The sequence below is a fragment of the Zophobas morio genome, unplaced genomic scaffold (assembly GCF_036711695.1).
Source record: "Zophobas morio isolate AGI-343-1 ecotype UQ-CSIRO unplaced genomic scaffold, CSIRO_AGI_Zmor_V1 ptg000023l, whole genome shotgun sequence".
Lineage (NCBI taxonomy): Eukaryota > Metazoa > Arthropoda > Insecta > Coleoptera > Tenebrionidae > Zophobas > Zophobas morio.
Window position 1 is genome coordinate 7,332,371 of NW_026972128.1, and position 24,416 is coordinate 7,356,786.

General features: G+C 31.1%; 4 protein-coding genes across 5 annotated transcripts in view; 2 read left to right on the forward strand and 2 right to left on the reverse strand.

Annotated features, from left to right (window-relative positions):
- Positions 1-358, forward strand: part of LOC135134083 (tyrosine-protein kinase hopscotch) — a 31,779-nt gene extending 31,421 nt beyond the window's left edge. The window contains exon 14 of the mRNA XM_064062682.1: positions 23-358. The gene's annotated coding sequence lies outside the window, so the exon portion shown is untranslated. The remainder of the gene's footprint in view (positions 1-22) is intronic.
- LOC135134098 (BAG family molecular chaperone regulator 2) lies at positions 351-1,566 on the forward strand. The gene is made up of 4 exons (XM_064062703.1): positions 351-426; positions 478-630; positions 721-945; positions 993-1,566. Exons 2-4 carry the CDS (start codon positions 597-599, stop codon positions 1,340-1,342), a joined length of 609 nt encoding a protein of 202 aa, XP_063918773.1. The 5' UTR covers positions 351-426; positions 478-596; the 3' UTR covers positions 1,343-1,566.
- LOC135134085 (beta-mannosidase-like) lies at positions 1,555-14,416 on the reverse strand. Its single transcript, XM_064062684.1, has 11 exons — positions 14,238-14,416; positions 13,893-14,191; positions 13,639-13,844; positions 8,788-9,037; positions 8,592-8,736; positions 8,248-8,536; positions 7,897-8,195; positions 7,569-7,846; positions 7,164-7,523; positions 6,910-7,110; positions 1,555-1,844 (listed from the first exon to the last, which is right to left on the reverse strand). Exons 1-11 carry the CDS (start codon positions 14,341-14,343, stop codon positions 1,590-1,592), a joined length of 2,688 nt encoding a protein of 895 aa, XP_063918754.1. The 5' UTR covers positions 14,344-14,416; the 3' UTR covers positions 1,555-1,589.
- On the reverse strand, positions 14,400-23,803 carry LOC135134086 (beta-mannosidase-like). 2 transcript variants are annotated; one of them, XM_064062685.1, is made up of 11 exons: positions 23,499-23,803; positions 23,293-23,442; positions 23,092-23,240; positions 22,827-23,026; positions 16,524-16,779; positions 16,328-16,472; positions 15,998-16,283; positions 15,653-15,951; positions 15,184-15,606; positions 14,916-15,136; positions 14,400-14,861 (listed from the first exon to the last, which is right to left on the reverse strand). In XM_064062685.1, the coding sequence occupies exons 1-11, from the start codon at positions 23,605-23,607 to the stop codon at positions 14,418-14,420; spliced, it is 2,682 nt and encodes an 893-aa protein (XP_063918755.1). In that variant the 5' UTR covers positions 23,608-23,803; the 3' UTR covers positions 14,400-14,417. The 2 variants fall into 2 exon arrangements, with proteins under 2 accessions (XP_063918755.1, XP_063918756.1); XM_064062686.1 differs by lacking the exons at positions 23,092-23,240; positions 23,293-23,442; positions 23,499-23,803 and having other exon boundaries at positions 16,524-16,787; positions 22,827-22,953.
- Positions 23,804-24,416: the final 613 nt, after the last annotated feature.

Genomic DNA, 24,416 nt, shown 5'->3' on the forward strand with positions numbered 1-24,416 from the left:
ATACCTTTGTTGTGTATTACAGAATTGCGTGCCCTTCAAAACGCCCACGAACCGTGAATTTACATTATTTATTCGTGTCGGCATGAAGATTTCCATTTACAGTCTTTGTTAGTGGAGTTGTTTGACTAACATGAAGTTTGTCAGTTTTGTGCCACAACTTGTGGGTAACTTTGTAATTTTACGTGCAAACGCACTCTTATCTCTTTATCAACTTTATTGATGAAAGTACCTGTTTTCTTTATTATTTGCTCAATTATTTCTATTACAAACGCACGTTTCTGTGCCATTTTCAGTGCAATCTTTCATATAAGTGTAAATATGTATATACGTTATTATTAAAATAAACTGTAACAAAATGTATTGTGTTATTTTTCACGTGTGTCAATTTTTAAAATAATTACACCTGTAATATAAAAATTGAGAAGTGTGGGTAAGTTTTTGCTCTAATGGGAGTTATATCCAGTGAAATGTTTCTAGGGTTTTCCATGTTTTGATTTTTGGTCACTAACGATTTCTGCTCCACTTGAAGTTTATTTAAATTTTTGCTCAAAAAAGGAAATAAACTGGCGTCGAGCAGCAACGACAACTGGAGTAGTATGGATATAGATCCATCACCGAGTACCTCGTCAGGTTCGTAAAATATCCATATCAGAATATCAACAAATGTTTTTTCAGGTTATGTCAAAATTTTTGTGTTTGACTAACACATGAGGGTTTCAGGTGATTTAATGGCTTTAACGCAGTCAAGCTTGCCAAAAATTGACGAAAATAATGCGATAGAATCAAAAACGCCTAAAGAACGGATCTTAGAATTGTTAGATGTTTTAGAAAGTCATGTTGAAAAGTTGCGAAGAGAAGCAGCGCAACTAGAAGAAGACAGAGACCACTTGTTATCGTCTCTAGATTCGGTTAGGAACACAGATTTAATCATAGAGTTGGCGGACAGTAAGTGTTATGTAACTGCGGAATTCAGTGATTAAATATTTCTTTAGATGACAGAGATGATGTGTGCCGGTATGCCGAGAGAATAATGAACCGTTGCCTTACAGTTGAAGTGAAAATCCTCACTCAGCGCGACAAAACGCAGGAAGAAGCCTTACATCAAGTGAATCATTTAATAGACGGTCTTGTAATGTGTGTGAAATCAGATCCTGAAAACGCGAAAGCAAAATGTGTTTCCTTTATGAATGCATGCTCTTCCAATATAGTTCATGGCGTGACTGATAAGAAATTCGAATCAGCTTTATTAGGATGTACTGTTGATGACCAAAAACGAGTGAAGAAACGCCTTCAAGGTTTGTTACATTATTTCGATAAATTGAATGTAACTTCTATTCAGTGAAAATAGCTAAATGGATGGTTTGCCACTTTGCTCTGGCTCTGCTTTTTGCTGTTATTACAAATACATTAAATTGTTCGTTCATAAACATTGGAGTTCCGGTTAAATTCTGCTTAAGTAATTTTACTTCAATGTTGCAGTCTTACATGGAGTAGTCACTGTGATTGGTTAAAAGACCTTATTTATAATAAATTAATGAATCAAATAAATGATAGTTAAAGTGTTCATTAAGTTTATTTATATACCATTATTACACTTTTGTGGGAAAATATTTTGGATCTTTTACATGTGTAACAGTTAAAGTGGCTTGTAAAGATTCAACCGTGGTAGGCTCATCTGCTACGAAGATCACTGTAGTTACGAGGCTGTGTTGGATGAAGCCGTTTTCGAGGAAATGACCTTTTGTATCACCAGCGTCCAACCATACAAAGAGACAAGGGGCATCGGCTCGTAGGGCGATTAAAAATCTTAGGCCTTCAGCATCAAAGTTATCTACCGCCAATATCTAGAAAAAAATGCGATTATATACATCATGTGTACACGTTTATATTTATCCATTATGTCTTTATAAACAGATTAAGTATGATTATGTTGAATCATATCTTTAAGAAAATACATCTTATCTTAAAGATATGTCGCCATGTTTGTACATATTTAAGCTTTTGGTCATTAAGTGCACTTTATATTTGTAATATCTGGTTTTTAAAGTGACGGTTTAGGATGACTAAGAACTTTTTACTTTATTTGTGATTTCCGGGTAATATCGTCGCAGAAATTAATTCGCCTCATTATAAAATTTTTAAACTAATCTCAAAGACAGCTATTTTATTAGTCACTCAGATTAATTTCAAACCAGACGTTGAAAAAGTGTTTGGTTGTAATTATTTACAGCTTTAATATAATTTTGGCAAATATTAATAATAGCGCATTTATTTCTCATAATAATATCTTAAAATACCGAGAGAGCAGTAAAAAAGACGATTAAGGATAGTCATGGATGTCTGAAAGTTTGTCTTTGATAGTTGCATTTTCAACTCAAACTTTGAAATTGACATTTGAAAATTATATCAAAGACAAATCTTCAAAAATCGATGGCTGTCTTTGGTGGTATTTTTATTGTGTTCGCGATATTTTAAGAATAGGTTTCAGCGTTTTTAGCATTTAGAAACGAAAAAATCTACAAAACGCATTTTTATTACTAATATTTATCATTTATGAAGATAAGGCCCAAAGGTTAAAACTGTATTGTTTGCACAAAAATGAAAAATGTTAATACGTATTAATGTGGGTCAGCAAAAATGTAAACAATATAATCCTCTAAAAAGGTTGAAAAATATAAATATGCATTAACTTAAACAAACATGGGGGAAATAGCGCTGTTTTTTATGATATATTTAAAAACAACAAATGCTGCGTAGGTACATATCTTTGATAATGAAATAATCAAAACAATGGGAAATTTTGTAGCGTTGGCCTAAACAATTCCTGTTTTTATTTTTGACCCAGAATCTTAATTAAGCAAAGTATTTATTTTTGATATCCGCAAACGAAGCTTCTGTATAGGCCATCCACGAAAATAGTGGTTTTACGACTTTGACTTCTTCGCCACCCTTGTCAACGAATAATACAGCTTTATATAGGCAACTGCTCTTTGTTGTGTTTGGCTAGTTTTTTTGTGCAGAAATATTAGTTAAGATGCTTTTTCTTTCCCAAACGAGGGGTTTGGAAAAGCAAAATCATAAAACAATGATAGAATAAATTTTGTGGCCTGTACACGGGTTTTCAGCGATATTCTTTGCCACGATGTATCAAAATCCTCCAGTTGCTCCCTCGCTTTGCCTCTTTAGAATCCTTACAACTTTCTATATCACCTGTGGAAAGTAATAAAAAGTCTTGTATTTTATTTTTTCAAAATTTAACAACACAACAAAACGTAATGATAAATTTAAAAAAAATTATTGTGGTATCCTGGATTTTGAAATTCAAATTTCGCACTGAGAAAAAAGAAAAAACAGCGAAATTGCAGTTGAAGTATTAAAAATGAGAAAAACAGTCAATAACATAGGGAACCATGCATATTTAGAGGAATGTCACCCTCAATTAGTCAGAGTTCTTTCTTTTGTAACAATGTTGAAAATAACTAAAATAAGAGTAGGTTAAATTTAGTTTGTAATTTCATAAAAAGGCAGTTGTTTAAACAAAAATGAATCGCAGTCGACGCCACAGTCTGTTTCAATGAGTGTCTTAGTTTATTAATGTTTTTACTTCCCGTGCGTAAGCGTGTAATCGAGTCCGTCGGTCGACTTTCTACTTCTACGTTTTCTCGACCTTTCATTACCCCTATGTTCTAGAGATGTTAAAAAACTGTTTTGTCTGTCAGTCTGTCCGTCTGTCTGGCGTCCGGATTTTTATTAGACAAATAATTTCCGAAAGTACTGGGCTGATTGTTGTCAAATTTTGTACTAACATTAGGAATATCGTGTAAATGGTAAAACACTAACCAACATTTGTCTAATCATCCCCACCAATAATGTGATGACGTCACTTCAAAATTGTATATGTCTAGTAAATGGGTTTTAAATTGTATAAAATAACATAGTCCTGTACATGTAGTTTATGATTCCGTGTTTTTTACCCGAAACATCCAGATTTTTGGAAAAAAATCAAAATTATAAAACATTTTGCAATTTAGAATCTGCGAAACCGAACGCTTTGAAATCTGGAGATGTTTTAAAGTTATAATAACCATAATAAATTTTTAATCAAAATATATTTGCTTATCCCCTCAAAAAGATTGATGACGTCAGCTCAAAATTTTGCCGAATAAATCCTATCTAAATCGTCCAAAATATGATTTTGCTTTTTTCTAATTTTATGGGCATTTAGTAGCCCCGCCCAACCACCCCTTCGTCGTTCCAACGACTACCCTTAGTATTGTTATTCTTTCAACAACACGATACTCAAAAATGTGATTTTAATTTTTTGAAAAGAAATAAATATTTTGCAGTTAAGCTCCGCCCCCATAGTTGACGACGAATAAAAGAAAATCATTACAATTGACATAGGGTGGGTGGGCGGGCTTACATTTTGCCTTTTTGTTTTAATATGTGTAGACTTCTTTTCGCAACATGAGACTTAAAACATGTTCAAAATGGAAAATTTCCATAGTTCCAAAATCCACATTTTCTTGTAAAAATGTACCATTTTAACCATATCTTAAGCTTCATGTTGTGAAAAGATGGTTATGCATTTTAAGAAAAAAAAGACAAAATATAGGCCACGCCCACCCACCCTGTCTCAACTCTGATGATTTTTTTTATTCGTCGTAAGCCGAGGGGCGGAGTTTAATTGTAAAATTCTTGTTTTTCTACGAAAAATTACCATGTAAAATATGTTCTTAAGAGCAAAGAAAAACTAAATGTATTAATTAAAAAAGAGAAGCTCCACCCATCCGTCTCGATCTCAACCGTGATGAATTTTTCATTCGTTGTCAAACCTAAGGGCGGAGCCTAATTGTAAAATACATATTTCCTCACAAAAATTGTGTTTTAAATTGCTAAGAATAAAAAAATCATCACAATTTAGATGGGGTGGGTGGGCGGGGTTTTATATTTTGCCTTTTTTCTTAATATATATAATATTCTTTGAACAAGACGACATTCAAAAGCATGTTTTTAATTTCTTGTAAAGAAATAAGTATTTTGCAGTTAAGCTCCGCCCCCATAGTGGACGACGAATAAAAGAAAATTATTACAATTGACATAGGGCGGGTAGGCGGGCTTACATTTTGCCTTTTTGTTTTAATATGTGTAGACTTTTTTTCACAACATGAAACTTAAAACATGTTTAAAATGGAAAATTTGTATAAGGAAATATCGATTTTGCATTTAGGTTCCGCCCCACAATTGCAAAATCCATATTTCCTTGCAAAAATCATTTTAATCGTGTAAACCCCACCCACCCGCCCTATCTCAATTCTGATTATTTTTTTTTAATCGCCGTAAGCCGAGTGATTTATCAGTAACGGCTAACTCCATTTTCTCAGAAAATTTTGGGAATACGATACTGTTATTTTTAATAGTACACTACACCAATAAAGTTGATATACGTGTCCTTGCACGAAAATGCTGGATATGTTTCATTGTACTGTCGGTGTAAGGCAAGTTCTGTCGAAACAACTTTCGACCAGTTTTTTCTAATCTGAAATTAGTGAAACTTTGACTATTCGTCAACACGTGTAATGTTGGTTTTGTTGCCTGGAAACTCACAGTTCATGTTAAGATTTGTAACTATTTATGGTTCTAATTTAGTTTTATGATCATGACACGTTCATATAAAAGACGTGACAGGAAATTCACTTATTTAGGCTTAACTCTTTTTTTTTTTTATAACGATGTTTAAAGTTTATGGATGTTTTTTACTTAAGTACGAGTATTACTTTATTCACAGTTAATAACTTCTCATCGAGATTTATAAATAGTAGTTCATTTATGGCATTTGGACCAATCTTAAACGTTGGTCCATTTTGAGAGAAAGGACCTTGCAAATTTTTATCAACCGTTCGATAAACTGAATTTGGAGATTTTATTGCTGACAGTGTACGCACCAAACTCAGCCTATTTTTGATTTTGTACTACATTTAATATTCATATTTTTGTTGTGTTTATTTCATATGTGCTTTGTTAATGTTATAAATTTAAACAAGTTATCGTTATAAATTTGAAAGATAGGATGTGTATTTTAATTGAAATAAAGCACGATATCACGTGGCGCAAGCAGTATAGAGGTAGAGTATAATATGCGGCAGGTTTTTTAAGTATAGAAATGTGATGTGTGTATTAGACCTGTCTATAGAGTAAAAGCATAATTTAAATTTGCCTCCACACCATCATAACAACTTTTTTGTGTTGCATAAAAATGAATACACGTTTCTGATTTATTATGCGTGTTGGGTGACACATTCTTGGCAGTAATTATGACTCGAATAAGTTCTGTTTACTGTTACATTAATATTACAGTTATCTGCCGGGATATTATATTTCGTATCAATTTTTGTAGTTCAGATGGCGCCAAAGTATACACGAGCGTCCTCGGGAAACAAAAAGTTATTCCTTCTTAATAAAATACGAATGTAAACGAGTTGTAAAACCAACAAAGGTAAATATAGGTTCTGCTATTAATTTTCTTGGAGGCGATTATTTATTTTGCTATCTCAGACTTCTGTATCAATATTTAAAGAGAAAAAGGTGAACAGACAGATGGTCGATGTAAGGTTTGTCGTCACATAATTGTTAAGTTCAGGATGACTGAATTACCGCAAAATTGTAAAACAGTGTATAAATCAACAAACAATTACAATTATTATTTCGTTATACGACGAAACTATTTTTTTCAATATATTACAAACTGAAAAGTTTGTCTTGTTGACATACTTAAGGTAGTTAAAGCGCAATTATTTCTACTTTAATCAAAGAAATGAAAAATATTTCCATGACCTCCCTTTATAAACTCTAGTAAATACTCCATAAACATGAAAATATGGACCAATTTGTAATTATTATTTTTTTTACCTCCAAATTAGATGTCACCAGATTAGCTTCCTTGAATTTTGAAGGAAAGAAATAATTTGAAGGTGTCAATGTTATCGTACCCAATCCAGCCACGAAATGTATAAAACAGTTAAATCTTGCTTCTTCTACTGACCCGCAACCGGAATCGGAAAGGTACTGATCGATATCAAGAGTGGCAATCAGCGTCGAAGTCACAGGTTCCTTAAATAATAATAATTAAACACACCAAATATCGTTGAAAAACAAATACCTACAAATTCTCCAACAAACTGCGTACCATTGACAGGTGTGAAAGAATCCCACGCATAAATAGTTAAATTGATCCATTTTTCCCCGACTCCGTATTCTTTGTTTAATATATGATACACTTCAAGTTGATTGTCACTGTTGGCGTGACCTGTAACTAATTCTTGGGAGAAGAAACCCGGAACGAAGTAATGAAGCATCTTCCATTTCCCCGTATAGTCTATGGAAGACCAGCTGGGAGCAACCCACACGTCATTTAGTTGCCAAAATAGGGCACCCATGGTGTAACCACGGCCATCGTTATCAACTCGTCCCATGTGTCGACGATAATGTTCAGTTTCAATTTTGATGGACATTGCTTGAATGATCTAATATTACGATAGTAATTGAAAGTCAACTATGCGTGATCTAACCTGCGTATAGTAGATGAGAGCTTCATCATAGTATTCGTTGTTTTCGCTGGGAAGTTCTAACTGAAATTCAATAAGGTTTTTCAGAGGATCATTACCATCAGGGTGATGTTGTCTATGTTTCATAAAGTCACTATTGATACTTAAGTCGGTTAAATTGTCGGTCACTGTAAGCCAAGAGCTAACACTCGGCAAAGACTGGAAACCATATTCAGAAGAAAATCTAGGAATAGGGTAGATGCTTGTGTCGAAGCTGTCTCTATTGTTAGTGTAAAAGTGTACTAAAAAAGTGTTAAGTGAATTTTTTGAACTAGTGACGAAATAAACACACCGTCTCCGTAAATCAGGCTACCAGGATCCAGGGAAACGTACCCTTCACTATCAGTTTCGATTCCGTTCGATGGACTCGAGTCAACAAAGTTTGCATTCTTCGTGATCCTCCGCATTTCATCCCTTACGGTGTCGATATACAACTTAATGTAATCCGCTTTGTAAACTTCGAAATTATCAGCCGTATTGAAATAATTGGAAGCTAAATTTCCCTCGTTTTCGTTGTTACCACCCCACAACGCTAAACTTGGATGACTCTGGATTCTCTTAACTTGGTGGTTAACTTCGCTCTTCACGTTACTAAAACCACAAATAAGTTATTTTTGAAACGATAATCTTTGTGTGTACTAGCTTAAGAAAATCGTCATCTGCTGGATACATAGAAGACGCGAAAACAAAATCCTGCCAGATCATCAATCCATACTCATCTGCCAACTGGTAGAAGAGATCAGATTCGTACACCCCACCACCCCAAACACGGATCATGTTCATCTCAGTGTATGTCGCAACGCTTGACATGAAGTGGTTGAGTCGTTCCAGATTGTAGCTGTTTTCGGGGAGAATATCGAAGGGGATTGAGTTAACACCCATGGCGAAAATTGGGACGTCGTTGACTTGGAAGTAGAACGAACGCCCCATTTCTAGAAAATTATATAAAATTACTGATTATTTTTTGTGATTGTGATTACTGATTACCAAGCTCGTCTTGAATTAATTCAATCTTCCTGAAACCTATTTTGATTTCTTTGTAACTGTAGTCGAAGACGCTGTCAAAAGATACACCTAGAGTGTAGAGTGGTTGTTTACCGTAGCCATTGGGCCACCAGGTTTCCACTGAAGTCTAAAATGATAAAAGTAGCAATTTTGAAATAGGTTTTTGATGAGGTACTACTTTTGGTACGACGATCTCGGTTGTATTCACCACTTCTCCGTATTCGTTGGGGATAGTCAGAATTGTCCAGTTTCTAACTGTAATTGGTTCATTTGCTGTCTCTAGTTCAAAGCCTAAAAGTCCTACAATGTCTGCTGGGGGCGAAAAGTAGGTGTCGATTGATAAAGTCCAGTTGTCGCCGGTATCCAACACTTCTGCCACTACATACTCTATGAGAGTGCAATAATAACCTTGTAAATATATGTCTTTCCTAAAAATATAGTGGAAAATTAACAACAAAGAACATGAAGGAGTCGAAAATTACGTCACATTTTTAACGCGATAGTGACATATAATGTGAAATACAGGGTGAGTCACTATCCCATTAATTATTAGAAATAGAGAAAAAAGTTAAAAACCAAAGTTGTACCAACTGTTTTAACTATACATAGTGTTTTGTTTTTAGAGCGTAACACACAATTGAGTTTTTTTTTTTAATGAAACACTCTATATACTTTACATATTTTGATTGACCTCTTCTTAGGCTTTACAACCACATTTTAATTTGGAAATTACAATGCTACGTTGCCACGTTATTCCAGTTTTCTTGAAATTTTTAATAATGGAAAGATTCACAAAAAATTACAGTAGAGTTATTTTTTAAATTTATGTTACAAGATTTTGTGAAGAGGTAAAGAAAGGTACGCGTTTTGTTGTGGTATAATGAGATTACATTTTCATGTACAAAGCATCTATAAAAATGTTTTAGTTATTACAATTTTCAAATATCGATATTTCAGTTTTTAGAACACCCTATATTTTATTACTGTATCAGAATTCTATTTTTTGTTCTTTTTCTTCTTTGCTGAGTATTTTCTATATTGAAAGTTGATAGTTATACTGAGATTTTTTACTTTTTTAAGAGACATATAGACACAAAGGAAGCATGAGGACAAAAAATAGAGTAAGATACAGTAATAAAATACAGGGTGTTTTAGATGTTCTAGGTGTTTTAGAGATGTTAAAAAACCGTTTTTACTTCCCGAGCGTAAGCAAAGGAAGTATTGTAATCGAGTCCGTCGGCCAACTCTCTACTTTTACGTTTTCTCGATCTTTCATGACCCATAGAAGACGAAGAAATAGGTCTCCCATTTCCGTCTGTCCGTCTGTCTGTCCGTCTGTCCGTCCGTCCGTCCGTCCGTCCGTCCGTCCGTCCGTCCGTCCGTCCGTCCGTCCGTCCGTCCGTCTGTCGTCCCGGATTTTTATTAGACAGATAATCTCCGAAAGTACTGACATAATAGGCATAATAGGCATGCAATCGTCACGTTTCCGACAGCGAGGGAAGTACTGTCTAAACTCTTTAGACCAATTGTTCAGTGTTTCTTTAGATTTTATAATTTTTCGATAAGCCAAATTTTCAACTTTTTATTTTTCAATTCACCGATTTTCCAATTTTTAAATTTATCACTTTTGCAATTTTTGGATTTCTCAATTATCCGATTTACCAAGTTCTTTAATTTTCAATATTTCGACATTACAGCGTGTTCCTATTTTGCGCTTTTTCAATTTTTAATCTTCCGATTTGCATTTTTTGGGTTCTCCAATTTTCAAGTTATTGATTTCCAGTTTTCGTTTTATACTTTTTCGTTTTTTTATTTTTGATTTTTCTATTTTATAGTTTTGGAATTTTTCCATTTTTTTTAAATCGCAAAACTAAAAAATCTAAAAAAAATTGAAAAACCGAGAAACTGAAAATTCTAAAAAGTGGAAAATCGAAAAACTGCAAAATAGAAGAACCCAAGAAATGAAAAACTGAAATAGACAAACTAAAAACACGAAACTTAAAGAGCGAAAAAAATAATGAATCGACAAATTGGAAAACCCAATACATAATTTTAAAACTGAAAAATTATAGAATCGTCAAAATTGGAAAGTCGAAAAACTGAACAATTAAATATCGAGAAATTGAAAAATTAAAACTGGAAAAATTAAAACTCGAAAAATTGAAAAATTCGAAAGACGTAAAACTGAAGAAGTGAAAAGATTTTAAAATCATTGTTCATACATATTTAAAATGAAAACTGGAAAAATTGCGTATCAGAAATTGAAGTAACGAAAATCTAAAAAATCTAAAAGTTGAAAACCCGAAAAATTAACAAATTTCACATTGAAACAAAAGAAAATTTATACAATAGGGACATTGAAAAACAGAAAAAAATCGTTATAAACAAAAATGAAAATAATGAAAATAAAAATAAATAATTACAATTGAAAAATCTAAAAATCGAAGTATCCAAAAGTTGAAAAATCAAAAAAAGAAAAATTTTGAAATGAAAACTTATTTTAGTTAGTTGTATGTCATAAATTTGAAGAAACAAAAAAAATTAAAGTCGAAACATGCAAATGAAGAAATTGAAGAAACAAAAAAACTGAAAAAACAAAGAATTATAAAATCAGAACATCGAAAAACTGCAAATCGAAAATTTTAAGCCAAGCAAAACTGAAGAATCGAAAAATTAAAAAATTTTAAAAATTGAAAATTCGAGGAATAGTGAATCGAAAAATTGCAAAATCTAAAAATTGGAAAAACAAAAAAATTAAAAACTAAAAAAATTCAAATCGGAAAATTGATATAAAAATTAAAATTGAAAAACGAAAAATTATAAAATCCAAATATTGAAAAATCGAAAACTTGAAAAATTTAAGAAAATGAAAAATCGAAGAGGGAAAACTGAAAAATTAAAAACCGAAAACTCGAGAAACGCAAATCGAAAAATTGCAAAATTTAAACATTGAAAAATTCGAAGGTTGGAAAATTGCAAAGCCGAAAAATCTAAAAATTAAAAACTCGAGAAACTGCAAGTTGAAAAGTTGAAGATACAAAAAAAAATAATTAAAAATAATTGGATTTTACTTTAAAGAGTTATTTTTAAACAAAATTACAATTTTTCGAAGAAGCGAGATTTGTTGGGCTACACTTCGGGGGTGAGGTAAGTTCTGTCGAAATACCTTCCACCCATTTTTTATTAAATGGGTTTGTTTTTGCAGTCAAGTCCGTTGACCGACTCTCTACTTTTACGTTTTCTCGACCTTTCATGACCCCTAAAGTACGAAGAAATAGGTCCCCCGTTTCCGTCTGTTTGTCCGTCTTCTGTCTGTCGTCTGTTCGGATATTTATTAGACAAATAATCTCCGAAACTACTACCGATTGTTGTCAAATTTTATATCTGTATTATAAATATCATGTAGATGGTAAAATGCTAACCAAACTTTGTCTAATTATCTCCACCAATAATGTGACTCCGTGTTGAGTTTTTACCCGAAACGTGCAAATTTTTGGAAAAAATCAAAATTATAAAACAAAATTTTTCAATTTAATTTTGAATCTGCAAAACCGAATGTTTTGAAATCTTCGAGGTGTTTTAAAACTATCATAAACCTGGTAAATTTTTGATCAAAACTTATTGGCTTATCACCCCCAAAAAATTGATGACGTCACCTAAAAATTTTGCCAAATAATTCCTATGTTTTTTTGTTATTCAAATATTTAGCAGTTTTAATTAAATAAGCAGTTAAAATATACTTTGTTCCGTAAACTAACAAGTATTTGTTACTTAATAGGGTCAAGGTTTGCTTAAAAAATCTCAAAAATTTTAAAATGTGCTGTTGCGCCATCTTTGGTTTTAAATTTTAATTACTTGGACGACAACGAAGTCTTCAAGAACATAATAGAATTATTAGATAATTAATTCTATGAACATCCTAACATAATCTCAAAATTTTGAATACAGATTAGAACAAATAATTTTGTTGATAAGTTTTATGATAGTTTAATAAATTTATTTGATTTTTGTACACTACTCCAAAATTTCAAAATTTTTCGCTCTTTCTAACACAACTAACATCAATGACTTCAAACATCCAAAAAGGTAATTAAAAAAAAAAACAGAACACTTCTCGCATTTTAAAACACTCAATATATTAAAATTTGATTTTGTTCACAGCACGTCAAAGCCCGTACTTTTATTTATCGTTCCTATAGCGATTTTTTGTGAACCCTGCCAAAGAATTTCGAGAAAATTGGAATAACGTGGCAACGTCGCATTGGAATTTCAAAAGTAAACTGTGGTTGGAAAGCCTGAGAAGAGGTCAATGAGAAGAGGTTAATCAAAATTTGGAAAATATATAGGTTGTTTCATTAAAAAAAAACTAAGTTGTGGTACAGCTTAAAAACAGAACAGTTAAAAATAATTTTCGACTATAGTCCTCAAAGAACCGTACAACTTTTTTCTGTCTCTAATAATAATTAATGAGATATACAGGGCCGCGTCTTAGTGACTCACCCTGTATATGTTAAATGCAAAATTATGAACAATAAATATTAAAATGTTTTATTGTTTTCCGTATGTCTTATTTAAAAATTGTTTAAAGGGCGTTTTGGGTTAATGCAGCCGTCTGCGATATAAAACATATTGGACTAAAATACATATAAAACATATTTTACGTGCGAAGTATATTTATATAATGAATCTATTTATAGAATGAGCAGGTCGACCAAAACCAATATTTAAAGGTGGCACTATGAGGAAATATAAATCTTATGATCCATTTAATTTATATCTGCGAGGCATTACGTTGTCATACCTTACCTTTTTAACTGATTTTTCAAAAATATAAACATTACCGAAGCATAATCAATCATCATCGGTATTTTCAGGAAATTTTATGTATGTAATCATTTTTTGAGATGACATCTTTAATTTTTATGTTGTTTGATAAAATTAAAATAACATTTGCAAAATTTTGAAGTGACTTGGTCACATTGTTAGTGAGGTTCTGTTTAAACTTGGATTGTTTATTATAAGTTCTTACCAAATCCCGACTGAGGGAAAAGCTGGACCCCAATCCCACGAGAACGATGCCGGGATTTTTCTAAGGTAATTAACATGGCATTCGCCCTTGTACGAATCAGGGACGCACTCAGGTGGAACCACATAATTTTGTTCGTGTTTGGCTGCTAAATCATCGACAGCCGAAATGGGTGATAAAAATTTTACCTCGATAGTGTTATCACCAACCTAAAATTAATTTTTTCTAACGAAAAAAATGTATAGTGAGACAGAGACCTTAATTTGCTCAGTTATGTTGAAGATATATTTGACAAACATGTTCTGAGTGGTTCCTACTTCCACATCGTTGATCAAAATAGTGGAAAAAGTATCGACACCTTCAAGAACTAAATTGATTGTATAATAATCAGTCAAAGCCTCGCGTACTTCAAAAGTGGTATAGTACGACCAGTTACTTCTCGCCACCCATTTATACTCCACATCGTTGAATCCAGCGTAAATATTGTCCAAAACGCCATTATTCATCAAATCGGTGTAAATACCCCCAGGAACTTTCGCGTTTAAATCTAAATACTCTGAAAAATATGTTAAAATTTATATTTTTCCTTCTTCGACACTCACCGCCAGATTCATCCTTAAGTAGCCAATCACCATTAAGCGACTGCCTCGTCTGCGCGTCCACAAAATGCACCACAAACAGCAAAATTATTCCAAAACCGCAACCCATTTTAAACGGTGTTGCTAGCCAAAACTATCTGTGTTGAACTAAATAAAACTCTCGAATCGTTATCAAAGATTTATTTACTGATACTCAGCGTTGTTTAAGTGAACAATTGTAAGTACTGTCTCTAGCTCAGCAACAGAAGTCGCTTCTTCTGCTTGAAAACTAACATTTTTGGTGGGACCAATCTGGGCGAATCCGTTTTCGCTAAACCTGCCCCGGATTTGGTGGGAGTCCAACCAAACGAAAAGACTAACACCATCGGCTTGGATCGAAATCTCGAATTTTTTGGCTTGAGTGTCTACTTGTCGAATTGAGACAATTTCAACGGTGGTTTTCGTCAAATTTGATTGTTTGAGGGAGGTTGCCATGATTAGATTATGTGGTGCTATGACGGCGTTGCCGGAGAGAAGAGTGAGGTAGAAGAAGCAGTTGGTTCGTGCTTCGGACAAAGAACCACAGCCGAGACTTTGAAGGTAGCTGTCGGTGTCAATCACGTTGACTTCGACGGATTTTCCATATTCCTACAAAATTTTGCAAAGTTGACCGAAACACGGATTGGAATACGAAATACTAACCAAAGTGACGTTGTATTCGGAGAAACCGACTCGTTCGAACGAACTCCAGCTGTAAACTTCTACGACTGCAGACACGTCTAGAGATACACCTACTAAAGAAACGATTTCCGACATGGCGTAAATTGCAAATTGTCTTGAAACGTCTAAATACCCTGTTATAATCGTCGGTGCGAAGAATTCTATAGCATAATACTGTAACATTTTCCACTTGCCTGTGTAGTCTGGAAAAGAGGGTTTACCATCACAGTTTACGCAAACATCGTATTACCTATTCCAGACCACGTAGGTGCCACCCAGACGTCGTTTAACTGCCAGAAAAGAGCACCCATTGTGTTACCTCTTCCTTCAGAATCAACCCGACCCATGAAACTGCGATAATACTCAGTTTCAAATTTTATTGACAAAGCTTGCACAATTTGTGAGTAAAAGATATAAGTCTTGTAATAGTCTGGTATCGACTTGTTGAGGTTTAATTGGTAACCGATTAAGAGACTGTTTTCAGCGAATCCTAACACGTGGTGTTGCCTATGGTACATGAAAACACTCCCCGGATCTAAATTATCTACATCGTCGGTGACAGTCAACCAAGTGTCAGCGTCAGGAAGAGATTGATAACCGTATTCAGACGCAAACCTTGGAATTGGATAAGTCGTTGAGACTAAACTGTTGACCAAGTAGTTGTAGAAATGAACTGAAAGACTCATTGTGAAATTTATTTTTGTTGAAAATTTGCTCACCATCTCCGAATAACGGGTCTCCGGGATTTTTCGCAAGATAGTGTTCTTCTTCGGATTCTTCACCATTGGACGGACTTGATGAAAGAAACAAGACATTGTTTGTAATATTGAGTAGTTCTGAGCGAACTGTACCTATGTACAGTTTCAAGTAGTCGTTTTTGAAAAGAGTGAGATTTTTTTTAGTGTTGTACCAGTCAGTCATTAAGGCTATTTCGTTTTCGTTGTTACCAGCCCAAAGCGCAATGCTTGGGTGGCTGTGAAGACGTTTAATTTGGTGCCGAATTTCGACTCTAACGTTGCTAAAAAAACAGTTATATGCTTGTGTCCAATAACGACTGTCCTTACTTTAAAAATTCGGGATAAGTGGGATACATGGCACAGGCGAACATAAAGTCTTGCCATACCAAAATCCCTAGTTCATCCGTCTTTTGATAAAAATAGTCAGACTCGTAGACTCCGCCTCCCCAAACGCGCAACATATTCATATTGGCGGCATGCGCACTTTCTAAAATTTTCGCTATGGTTTCAGGATTTTGTCCCTTTTCGGGAAGAATATCAATAGGGATTTCATTCGCCCCCTTTGCAAATATCGGAACGTCGTTTACTTTAAAGTAGAAGCTGAGTCCAGACGCTAGAATTTGATCGTTATTCCAGAAAGATTAACAGCTAACTTACCAATGGGTTCCTGAACTATTTCTATTTTTCGGAAACCTATTTTTATGTTTTTTGAGCTTACTTCTGAGCCGCTTTGGAACTGTGCGCTTAAAGCGTAGAGTTTGGCTTCGCCGTAGCCATTGGGCCACCAATTTCTGACTGTAATCTGTTGTCAAAAATTTAGAACCGGATTGTTACAGTTTTTTTTATAAATTACCTTTGGAACTGTGAAGGAATAGTCAATTTTGATTTCGTCGTTGTCGTTACTGGGTTCATTAACTTCCACTATTTGTTCGATTGAAGATACGTCAGTTTCCAAAGTGTAGCGGAGTTTCCCTTCTAGGGTTTTTCCTTTCGTGGCGCTTAAATATGCAGATATTGTTATCATCCAGGAATCGTCCGAGGTTTCGTCGTAATCCACCAGGAGGTAGCGAATCACAGACGAGTCGAATGCCTCCAAGTATACTTCCTTCCTTAAAATCTACGTTTAAGTGGAATTTTAACTAAAGTTGTGTGAAACAAAGACAATAATATTTTTTCCTGTGTAAATACTGACTTTGGTTTAAAAAATTGGTCGAAGATTATTTCGACAGAACTTCCCCCGCTTTCTTGAAAATTTATAAACATTGTTGGGGATTTTTGTTTTCTGATAACCTCTATAATTCGCTAGGATTTTTCAGTTCTTAATTTTTATTTTTTTCTGTTTCTTTAGTTTTCGATTTACAATTTTTCGAGTTTTCAAGTTTAAATTTTTCAAATTTTGAATTTTTGATTTTGCGAATTTTTCGATTTGAGTTTCTTCCGTTTTCAATTTTTAAAATTTCATTTTTTCGACTCTTCAATGTTTTGATTTATAAATTTTTGTTTTTTTATTTTTAATTTTTTCAGTTTTCCGTTTCTTCAATTTTTCGATTTGCAATTTTTTTGTTTCTTCGATTTTTAGATTTTGCAATTTTTTGATTTTGCAACTTTTGGATGTTATAGTTTTTAGATTTTGCGATTTTTCAATTTTCCATGTCTTCAATGTCAAATTTTTAGGTTTTTCAATATCCTGATTTTATAATTTGTTTTTCAGTGTGAAAATTTTCAATTTTTGGATTTCTCAAATTTTCGGTTTTCAAGTTTTTGACTTTTTAACTTTTAGATTTTTTTAATTTCTCATTTATTAAATTTAAAATTTTTCTAGTTTTCATTTTAAATACATATGTAGTAAGAATAACAATTTTTTAAATATTTCGCATTTTCAAATTCACGATTTTAGAATTTTTCCATTTTCCAATTACTATTGTGTTTTAAAACTTTTTCATTTATTCGACTTTTTAAAGTTTGGATATTTAATTTTTCAATTTTTCAATTCTTCAATTTTTCATTTCCTTCAAATTTTCGGTTTGCATTTTTTGTTGCAGTTTTTTATTTTCTTTATTTTTACAATTTTTAGATTTTTCGATGTTCCGAATTTATAATTTTTAATTTTTCCAATTTCAATTTTTTCAGTTTATCAATTTTTCGATTTGCAATTTTACAATTTTTCATTTTTTTCGTTTCTTCCATTTTAAGATATGCACTTTTTCGAGTTTTCATTTTTAAATTTTTCATGTTCTGATTTTATAATTTCTCTTTTTTTTTCCATGTGAAATTTCCAAATTTTAGGATTTTTTACTTTTTCGATTTCCAATTTTTCTATTTTTCAACTTTTCGATTTTTTAATTTTTCGTTTCTTCAATTTTTAATTTGATTTTTTTCTAGTTTTTATTTGAAATATGTAATAACAATAATAATTAAAAAAAATACTTTTTCAGTTTTACGATTTAAGAATTTTTCTCAATTATTGAATTTTCAAATTTTTTCCTTTATCCGACTTTTCAATGTTCAATTTTTTAATGTTTCAATTTTTCAGTTTGTAATTTTTCTTCCCGGTTTTTTAATTTTCAATTTTTTCATTTTCAAGTTTTTCAGTTTTTCGTTTCTTCAACTTTTCGATTTGCAATTTTTCATTTTTCTCTTGTTTCTTGAATTTTACATGTCACTCTTCGAGTTTTCTTTTTAAATTTTTCAGTTTTTCGATTTCCCAACTTTTGGATTTTTTAGATTTTTGAAAATTTTTGATTTACAATTTTACCAGCCTTCAATTTTTAATATTTCAGTTTCCCGATTTTTCAATTTTTGGATTTTTCATTTTTCAGTTTGCAATTTTTCGTTTCGGTCTTTTATTTTGTTTTTTAATTTTTCATTTCTTCATGTTCTGATTTGTAATTTTTCTAGTTCTCAGTTATTGGATTTTAAAACTTTTTCATTTATCCGACTTTTCAATTTGTAGTTTTTCTTTTCGGAATTTTTTTTTCTTTATTTTTATATTTTTTCGATTTTTCGATGTTCCAATTTTATAATTTGGATTTTTTCAGTTTTTTGTTTCTACAACCTTTCGATTAGCAATTTTTCAATTTTTCATTTTTCTTTTGTTTCTTCATTTTTACATGTTACTTTTCGAGTGTTTTTAAATTTTCAGTTTATCGATTTTCCAACTTTTGGATGTTACAGTTTTTAGATTTTTACAATTTTTCGATTTGCTATTTTACGAATCTTCAATTTTTAATATTTTAATTTCTGGATTTTTCAATTTGTCAGTTTTTCACTGTTCTGATTTTATAATTTCCCTTTTTTTCAATGTGATATTTTCAAATTTTTGGATTTTTTACTCTTTCGATTTCCAATTTTTCAATTTTTCAACATTTAGATTTTTTAATTTTTCGTCTCTTCAGTTTTTAATTTGCAATTTTTCTAGTTTTTATTTGAAATAAGTATGTAATAACAATAATAATTTTCAAAACAAAATACTTTTCAGTTTTACGATTTAAGAATTTTTCCATTTCTCAATTATTGAATTTTAAAAATTTTTCCTTATCCGACTTTTCAATGTTCGATTTTTAATGTTTCAATTTTTCAGTTTGTAATTTTTCTATTTTTTAATTTTTTCAATTTCAATTTTTTCAGTTTTTCGTTTCTCCAACTTTTAGATTTGCAATTTTTCAATTTTTCATTTTTCTCTTGTTTCTTGAATTTTACATGTCACTCTTCGAGCTTTCATTTTTAAATTTTTCAGTTTTTCGATTTCCCAACTTTTGGATCTTTTAGATTTTTGAAAATTTTCGATTTGCAATTTTAAGAGCCTTCAATTTTTAATATTTCAGTTTCCCGATTTTTAATTTTTGGATTTTTCAGTTTTCAGTGCAATTTTTTGTTTCGGTCTTTTATTTTATTTTTTCAATCTGAAATTTTTAAATTTTTGGATTTTTTCACTTTTTCGGTTTCCAATTTTTCGAATTTTCAACTTTTATAATTTTTAATTTTTCGTTTCTTCATGTTCTGATTTATAATTTTTCTATTTCTCAGTTATTGGATTTTAAAACTTTTTCGTTTATCCGACTTTTCAATTTGTAATTTTTCTTTTCGGAATTTTATTTTCTTTATTTTTATATTTTTTCGATTTTTCGATGTTCCAATTTTATCATTTTGGATTTTTTCAGTTTTTCGTTTCTTCAACCTTTCGATTAGCAATTTTTCAATTGTTGATTTTTCTTTTGTTTCTTCAATTTTACACGTTACTCTTCGAGTTTTCGTTTTTAAAATGTTCACTTTATCGATTTTCCAACTTTTGGATTTTACAGTTTTTAGATTTTTACAATTTTTCGATTTGCCATTTTACGAGTCTTCAATTTTTAATATCTCTATTTCTGGATGTTTCAATCTTTGGATTTTTCAATTTGCAATTTTTCGTTTCGTTTTTTTATTTTCTTATTTTTTCAATTTGTTAGTTTTTCACTGTTCTGATTTTATAATTTCTCTTTTTTTCAATGTGATATTTTCAATTTTTTGGATTTATCACTTTTTCGATTTCCAATTTTTCGAATATAAAACTTTTATATTTTTTAATTTTTCGTTTCTTCAATTTTTAATTTGCAATTTTTCTAGTTTTTATTTGAAATAAGTATGTAATAACAATAATAATTTTCAAAAAAAAAACTTTTTCAGGTTTACGATTTAAGAATTTTTCCATTTCTCAATTACTGGATTTGAAAAATTTTTCCTTTATCCGACTTTTCAATGTTCGATTTTTAATTTAATGTTTCAATTTTGCAGTTCGTAATTTTTCTTGTTTTTTAATTTTGAATTTTTTCAATGTCAATTTTTTCAGTTTTTCGTTTCTTCAACTTTTAGATTTGAATTTTTCAATTTTTCATTTTTCTCTTGTTTCTTCAATTTTACATGTCACTCTTCGAGTTTTCATTTTTAAATTTTTCAGTTTTTCGATTTCCCAACTTTTGGATTTTTTAGATTTTTCGATTTGCAATTTTACGAGCCTTCAATTTTTAATATTTCAGTTTTCCGATTTTTCAATTTTTGGATTATTCATTTTTCAGTTTGCAATTTTACGATTTTAGAATGTTTCTATTTTTCAATTATTGGATTTTAAAACTTTATCCTTTATTCGCCTTTTCAATTTTTGGATTTTTAATCTTGCAATTTTTCAATTGCTATTTTTCGTTCCGGTTTTTTATTTTCTTTATTTTTAATATTGTATAAATTTTTCTGTTTGTTTTTTAAATCACAATTTTTTTTTTGTTTCTTGAATTTTATATTTTGCAGTTTTTTGATTTGCAGATTTTCGTTTTGGTTTTTTATTTTCTTAATTTTTTCAGTTTTTCGGTTTTTCAATGTTCTGATTTTGTAATTTTTATTTTTTTCAATGTGACATGTTTCAATTTTTGGACTTTTCAATTTTTCGATTTTTCAACGTTTACATTTTTTAATTTTTCGATTTTTCAATTTTATATTTTTCAGTTTCTCAATTTTTCAATTTTGTGTTTCTTCAATTTTTGGTTTTTTATTTTCTTAATTTTTTCAGTTTTTCGGTTTTTCAATGTTCTGATTTTGTAATTTTAATTTTTTTCAATGTGATATGTTTCAATTTTTGGACTTTTCAATTTTTCGATTTTTCAACGTTTACATTTTGTAATTTTTCGTTTTTTCTATTTTATATTTTTCAGTTTCTCAATTTTTCAATTTTGTGTTTCTTCAATTTTTTGTTTGCAATTTTTCATAGCTTTTATTTTAAACATGTAATAATAATTATTATTTTTAAAAATGCAGTTTTTTGATTTGCAGATTTTCGTTTGGGTTTTGTATTTTCTTTTTTTTCAGTTTTTCGGTTTTTCAATGTTCTGATTTTATAATTTTTATTTTTTTCAATGTGAAATGTTTCAATTTTTGGACTTTTCAATGTTTCGATTTTTCAACGTTTACATTTTTTAATTTTTCGTTTTTTCATTGTTATATTTTTCAGTTTCTCAATTTTTCAATTTTGTGTTTCTTCAATTTTTTATTTGCAATTTTTCGATTTTACAATTTTTCGGTTTTAAAGTTTCTCCATTTTTAGTTTTTCAATGTCTCAATTTTTCGTTTTTTCAGTTCTTCGATTTGCAATTTTTCAATTTCCTATGTTTTCGATTTAGCAATTTTTCGTTTTTTCAGTTTTTCGATTTTTTCCATTTTCTTCAATTTTTCAACTTGTCAAATAAAAACATGGAATCATTGCAAAATTATACAGTTGAAAATTCAGAAATGAAAAAATGAGAAGTATAAAATGAAAACTTTGCAAAATCTAAAAATTGGAAATCAAGAACTTGAAAAATTCAAGAATCGGAAGATTAAAAATTGAGCAACTTAAAAATCGAAATATTGAAAAGTAAAGAATTCGGAAAATTGGGTAAGTGGAAGTCCAAATAAAAATTGTAAAATTGAAAAATTTAATAATTAGAAAATCGAGGAATTGAAAAATCAAAGATTGAAAATTTGAAAAATTGAATAAAAAAATTTATATAAAATTAAAAAAATGAAAATTTAAAATTGGGAAGCTGAAAGATAGAAAAACGAAAAATTATGAAACCACAACATTGAAAAATTACTATGACTGCATAGACCACAAGTTTAGTCATAATATTTTGACTAAACTTTCAGACAGGATTTATTAGCCAAAATTTTGAGATAAAGACATAATCTTTGTGGCAGAGGGCAAAGGAATAAATTTTGATTAACGATTTACCACGATTTCGACAACCTTAAAACGTTGGCAAGATTTTAGAGCACTCGGTTTTACAGTTTGAAAGTTAAATTGCAAAATCCTATTATACAATTTTGATTTTTTTTTCTTCTAAAAATCTGTATGTCTAGAGTAAAAACTCAACACGGACTCATACATCACTAGTGCAGGAGTATCTTACTTCGTAAATAAAAAAATATAGGAGTAATATTTTATTGTAAATTTTATAGATGACGTCATACCACTGTTGGTGGATCCTAATATACGTACAAAATTTGACAACAATCCAGTAGTTCCGGAGATTGTGTCTAATAAAAATTGATATAGATGACAGACAGACAGACGGAAACGGGAGACCACCTTTTTCGTCATCGTTCGACGTCAGTGGCGCTGTATAATTTTCACACTATATATAGTACATACCAAATACCCATAGAAGGGAACGCTGGGCCCCAGTCCCATGAGAAAGATGCCTGCATTTTTCTAATCTGATTTACATGGCATTCCCCATTTTGTACGTCTTGTGGACAGACTGGCGGCACGTCGTAGCCTTGTTTTGAAGACAATTCCTTGGCCGTTATTATAGGAGAGGCGAATCGCACCTCAATATTGTTATTTCCGAGCTATAAACACATAAAAATATGACTTGCTATTTGACGATTTTGGATGTGGGCGTCATTTTAACTACCTTTAGAACATCCTTAACGTCGAAAATGTACCGCACAAACATGTTCTGGCTTGTGCCAATTTCAACATCGTTGACTAAAATTGTGGCAAAAGTATCAAGTCCCTCAAACACTATATTAACAGTGCTATGGTTTAAAATACTGTCGTCGACTGAAATACGAGTTGAAATGAGTTAAGTAAGTAGCCAACTGGGAACACTAACCTGCAAATTGGTATTTATAAGTCCAATTGGTCTCAGCCACCCACCGAGTTTCAGTATCATTGTTTCCGTAAAATATGTCACCAATAATTTTGTTTTGCATTAAATCTGTGTAAATGCCACCTGGTACAGTCGCATTTAGGTTATTGTATTCTGAAATAAATTTATGATAACTTTATCTGAATTATGACGGAGAATAATAACTTTACTTCCTGTTGCTTCTGTAAGTGACCATTGTCCGCCCAAATCTTGCAGTTGTAAACAACTTAAGCCAAGAATATTCGTAGCGAAAAAGACAAGTTTGCGCCAGCCAGCCATAACTTAACAACTGAGAGAGTTTAGTCGATTGAATTTGATGTCATAATCTCGTGTGGTGTTTAAGATAATGGTACTACATAAATAACAACATATACATTTTCATATCTTTATCGGTATTGTTACAATGCCGGCTTTAGTGAATAACTGTATTATTGTAATTGATAGAACATTTCCATGAAATAAACAACTTTTTTTTTTCTACTTTTTAGTGTTTTTCTCTCAAGAAGTAGAACACAATAAGTAGATGCAGGAATTCAGGAAATTGTTATGCTCTTCTTGTTTCCAGTTTTTATACGCCGACGAGAGCGAATATGCGAACAAAACTGTAAAAGTAGTGAAAAACGTAAAGTTATTGATTTCCGGCTTAAGACGGGTTGAACAAAATCTTCTGTTCTTAAGATTTGTACTTGTTATGATAAATTTTTCAGTAGACAATGGTGATGTTATCAAGTGAGAGGAGATAAAGATCAATATTCCTGATACCATTTAAAATTATTATCAGCTTCATTGAAATCATTTCGTAGGCGAAGAGCATCTAAAGTACTACTCTTCCAATTATGTTTTCAATAGTTGGCATTGTTTTCCTTGGTATTAATTTACTTCAAAACAAGTGGTCATCAGTGATATCAGATTATGACTTGAATGATCACAAACGTTTTGTACTTTGGTCAGAATTTTCCATAATTTCCACTTGTTAGTTTAAGTACCCCAAAGTCAATAGATAGCAATTTTAAAAATAAATTGTGTTTATCGTGACTTTCTACTCAGAAATCAATACAATACATAAATTCATTCGACATGCGGTAAAA